We start from the raw sequence: 4,898 nt of genomic DNA, 5'->3' as shown, positions 1-4,898 counted from the left end.
TTAGTCCCAAAAATGATATAAAAGTGTATAATAAAGCCCATAAACATTCAAAACAGTAGATAATATAGCATGGAGCAATCAAAAATTATAGATACGTTGGAGACGTATCAAGCCTGCCTTTGATGCTCGTGCAGGCCGTCGGTCCGGTATCCGTGAAGTTCGTCAGCGCACCTCGACGAGCTTGTTGGATAGTGTGGGTAGCTAATTCTCCCCGATGTGTGTGAGGGATGGAGGGGGGAGGGGTGCCGAAGGCCACAGAGAATCATGGCATACATGGTTGCCGAGGGTCTCAAGCATGAGAGAACAACGCGAGGAGGCGGTTGCGGATAACTCCACATCCAAGACAATTGTCCGGCCAAAATGTAGTCCACGTGCCGCCGCCGATGAAGACCATCGAGATGCCTCGATATAGCGCATCACACACACAGAAATCGACAGGATGACCTATTCCTAAAAATGCATGAGAAATGCAACTGCTTGAGATTAATAAAAAAATGATGCTGGAAAAATTTACTTTCGACTCGGTATCATAAAGTATAGTGCCCTACACAAAGATTAAAATCGTGGGAGAAACGATTTCCCAGCAGCTATAGTCGCCACCATAGTGGGCAATCGCGGTAATTTTTCAGCTGGGATAGATGAGTTCTAGAGGTTGTTGCTGATTTTGGAGCCGTTTGAAGAGATTTATGGAGAAATTCGCGGCAGCAACCATATGATAGCCATCGGGCTATTTACATGCGATTTTATTTCGTGGTCCTACTACACACTACTCCCCGAATTAAAATCACGACACTTATTATTGAACAGTTACTTTTTTTAAGGAAATGACAGTGCCTTGTACCGATGGATTAATGATGTACTCGTACTATGCACTCCCTGTGTAATATAGGAACATTTTTGACAGAGTGCGTGGCAGTGTTGCTGAATTATCACTGCCGGAGCGTATTTGTGTTTTCCCACCGAACATTCTTTCGTCACACAGGAGTAGATAAGCTCGAAATGAATAAGCAGGCCCTCTCTCTGCATCCTGCTCACCTCTCTCCTGCTCCCTATATATCGTCTCCCGCACCTCCTCGGTCCAGCCACACACACATCAGTACATCACCGCAGACGCCGAGAAAGACACGCCGCATTCGTAACGCAGCTCCCGTGTTGCCTAGCGCGGTGCTGATTACCGAGCCGTTGGGAGCTGAGAGCTACTCGGTGCAGCTGAGTGCCCGAGTGCTCCTCTGTCCTCTGTCCTCTACACTCCTCCCCTCTCCTCTCGCTCGGCCGAGAAGGATAGATAGACCTCACCTCCCCCTCTCCCCCCACCGTGTTCTTGGGGCAGACGCGCCGAGATGGAGCATATCGCGAGGTTCTTCTTCGGGGTCTCAGGTGAGCGAGCGCCACGGCCGATCTTCTTCTTCCCTCTGTTTGGCGTTCTTTTCTTCGTCTTCTTTTGTGTGGATTGGTCTGAGTCTGACGGCTGTTTTTTCATCCGCCAGGCGATGTTATCGCTCTGTTCCTCTTCCTGTCGCCGGTGTAAGTGCTCCCCTGGCGCATCGCCTCCTTGATTTCATCTGTTTTCTTTGGCCGAGCTCTTGTGATGCGAGCACAACGATGGAAGACCCAAGAACCTGTGACTGATAGCGCTCTGTTCTTGGAGCCTTCCTCTCCACGCACCATTTCTTTCTCAAATTATAGTTCTGATGGTAAACCATCAGTCAGTATACAAACCTTGCAGTTTCGTTGGTGCTCGCACAAAGTTGGAGCACCATCTAGAGACAGACTGGCTAGATTCCATGCCGCACTCCATTGCTGTTACCATTATCTTTTCTGAAGCTCTGAGCTACATTTTCCTGCCTTCTCGCCGTGCTTGATTATTCTTTTGTTTTGCTCTGACCGGTGAGAAATCCCGCGTGCTGTGTTGCCGCAGCATCACCTTCTGGAGGATCATCAAGAGGAAGTCGACGGAGGACTTCTCCGGCGTGCCATACAACATGACGCTGCTCAACTGCCTCCTATCCGCATGGTAACCAACCGCTCCCCAACTCCCGCATGCTTCAGACACAAGTCTCTTGCACTCTTGTACTACCACTAGTAGCAGGATAGATAGACACGCCGGACTTTCTCTAAAAAGTATAGCAGCAACACACGGCCTTGGCATGCACGACTGATCCTCCTTACATGCCATCTCCATGTACTATTATTACAGTTCACAAAGCAGCTCAGTTTTACAGTGAAAATCCCCATGCTTGCAAGTTGCAAGGATCTGTTGGATCTGCTGTGCTCTTGGGATACATTGGAACATGTGAGCGAACAGTGAAATTTTTAACTTGGCGTGTGGGTAGTTTTCCGTGCAGAAGAAACACTGCAGCTGATGGGATCAGGCGTGAGTTGGCTCCTAGCGTAGACTAGCCTGTGCCCGGTTTCCCCGGTAGATGGAAAGCTGGTCCTGGACCCACCTGCCAGCGCCGCGGCAGTACTACGGCCCCGGGAACGATAAATTTGTGCTGCACGGTTCGTGCACGGCCACCCTGGCCTGTCGGCGTTGCCAGCCGGGCAGTGACGTGTCCTCACGTTCATGTGCTTCTAATTTCCACCTAGATGGAAAACATTTTTTTTGGACAAGTTATTAGTTCATCCTGTCAGGACTAACCAATCAATAAGCAAATTAACCGAGGGGAAAATCAACTGATGGTTTAACTGATGGTTGGGTGGATGAAGGTACGGGCTGCCGTTCGTGTCCCCGAACAACATCCTGGTGACGACGATCAACGGCGCGGGGTCGGTGATCGAGGCCATCTACGTGGTCATCTTCCTCATCTTCGCGGAGCGCAGGGCCAAGGTCCGGATGCTGGGCCTGCTCAGCGTGGTCACCGCCATCTTCGCCACGGTGGTGCTGGTGTCGCTGCTGGCGCTGCACGGCAAGGCCCGCACCGTCTTCTGCGGCCTCGCCGCCACCGTCTTCTCCATCTGCATGTACGCCTCGCCGCTCTCCATCATGGTACGCACCCACGCACGCAGACACACAGACTAATTGTAATTGATTTACCTCTAGTTTTCATCCATGTACTCGGTCATGACCCATGCGTGTGCGCGTGTGTGCGCAGAGGTTGGTGATCAAGACCAAGAGCGTGGAGTACATGCCGTTCCTGCTGTCCCTGTCCGTGTTCCTCTGCGGCACCTCCTGGTTCATCTACGGCCTGCTCGGCCTCGACCCCTTCATCTACGTACGTCCTTCTCTTCTCCTCCCCTGGCAACCCAAGATCCCATCGACATGTCGTTCGGCTCTGATGATCGATCTGATCCATGATCCACCCGTATCGCGCACGGCCGGTGTGCGCTGCAGTGCTAGCTGTAGCCATTGAATGCTCCTAGTCCTTTGAGCGGATGGATTGGGATAGTGCCCACCACATGCAACGCCCAGCGAGACATGCGGCGCATTGCTGGAGTACAACATGTACTCCTAGTTCATTCAAAAGTTAAAACAAGCTGACAAGTAATGTTTTTACGCGCGCGCATGCATGCAGATCCCCAACGGGTGCGGGAGCTTCCTGGGCCTGATGCAGCTCATCCTCTACGCCATCTACCGGAAGAACAAGGGCCCCGCCGCCGGCGCCGGCAAGGGGGAGGACGCCGACGAGGCCGACGAGGTGGAGGACGCCAAGAAGGCGGCAGCTGCAGTGGAGATGGGCGAGGCAAAGATCAAGGTCGACGACGACACCGCCGTCGTCGACGAGCCGGCCGTTGTCGACAAGGTCGCCGCGCAGGTGTAGCCGCCGCCGTTGCAGAGAGAGCTTGCATGGAGTGACAGCAGCATAAGTGCGCTGCTTAATTAGTTAGTAGAGCTATTATGCTACGCAGATCGTGGGTGTCTGCCTTGTTGATTTGTTTCTTGACTTGGTACGTACACGTACATTTGCCAGAAAGAAAGCTGGTGCGGAACCCTCTCCCCAAAGGCCAGCCTACGGGAGAGCTATGAAACAGTATTCCGAAAATCTCAAACTGTAACTGCAAGTGTGAATTACTACCTCTGCTCTGTTTCTGTGTGTTGTACTCCTCCAAAGATCGAATTTGGTTTCTGCCTGAAAGATTGCGTGGAAGCGTATGCCCTTGAGCAGGGACGCGTACGTGTTATATAGGCAATGCAGATTACATCATGCGGCAGTTAGGTTGTGGATTGATCCTCAAGAAAACTATACAAGAGATAAGGATAAACCCTAACAACCTAACCACCTAGATTACAACGCACGCAATCTACCTACCTCTCTACGGTATACGGTTTACAATACCGTATACCTTGTACATGACTCTTTCTAACACGCCCCCTCAATCACAGCTTCACCAAGTTGAGATTGCCCTTGAAGTCTTCTAACTTCTTCCATGACAAAGCTTTGGTAAAACCATCTGCAACTTGATCACCTGTGGGAATAAAACGGATATCTAGTAGTTTGTTAGCTACTTTCTCTCGAACAAAATGATAGTCCACTTCTATGTGTTTTGTCCTTGCATGAAACACTGGATTTGCTGACAGATATGTGGCACCAATATTATCACACCAGAGACGTGCAACTGGTGAGTGCATAACTCCAAGTTCACGTAGCAAAGTTTGAACCCAAATAATCTCAGCAGTGGCATTGGCTAAAGATTTGTACTCTGCCTCTGTACTAGACCGAGAAACAGTAGCTTGCTTACGTGCACTCCAAGAAATCAAATTTGGATCAAAGAACACACAAAACCCTCCCGTCGACCTTCTGTCATCTCGACATCCTGCCCAGTCAGCATCAGAGAAAGCACTAACAACATTGAAAGTTGACTTGGTAAATTTCAGACCCGTACTCATAGTACCCTTGAGATATCTCAAAATTCTCTTAACAGCTAACATATGTTGAGAAGTAGGAGAATGCAAGTAC

General features: G+C 50.4%; 1 protein-coding gene across 1 annotated transcript; it reads left to right on the top strand.

The window, feature by feature from the left end:
* Nucleotides 1-1,073: 1,073 nt before the first annotated feature.
* Nucleotides 1,074-4,051, top strand: LOC119269961 (bidirectional sugar transporter SWEET1a-like). Its single transcript, XM_037551908.1, has 6 exons — nt 1,074-1,377; nt 1,488-1,524; nt 1,919-2,014; nt 2,710-2,989; nt 3,096-3,215; nt 3,516-4,051. The coding sequence occupies exons 1-6, from the start codon at nt 1,341-1,343 to the stop codon at nt 3,759-3,761; spliced, it is 816 nt and encodes a 271-aa protein (XP_037407805.1). The 5' UTR covers nt 1,074-1,340; the 3' UTR covers nt 3,762-4,051.
* The last annotated feature ends 847 nt before the right edge of the window (nt 4,052-4,898 follow it).

The sequence above is a fragment of the Triticum dicoccoides genome, chromosome 3A, assembly GCF_002162155.2.
Source record: "Triticum dicoccoides isolate Atlit2015 ecotype Zavitan chromosome 3A, WEW_v2.0, whole genome shotgun sequence".
Taxonomy (NCBI): Eukaryota; Viridiplantae; Streptophyta; class Magnoliopsida; order Poales; family Poaceae; genus Triticum; species Triticum dicoccoides.
The sequence above is the reverse complement of the archived record's forward strand: the minus strand, read 5'-3'. Positions and strand labels throughout refer to the sequence as shown.

Coding starts and splice junctions, on each gene's coding strand:
- LOC119269961 (XM_037551908.1), top strand. CDS start 1,341: ATGGAGCATATCGCGAGGTTCTTCTTCGGGGTCTCAG. Junction 1,378..1,487: donor GTTCTTCTTCGGGGTCTCAG/GTGAGCGAGCGC, acceptor TTCATCCGCCAG/GCGATGTTATCGCTCTGTTC. Junction 2,990..3,095: donor CCTCGCCGCTCTCCATCATG/GTACGCACCCAC, acceptor GTGTGTGCGCAG/AGGTTGGTGATCAAGACCAA.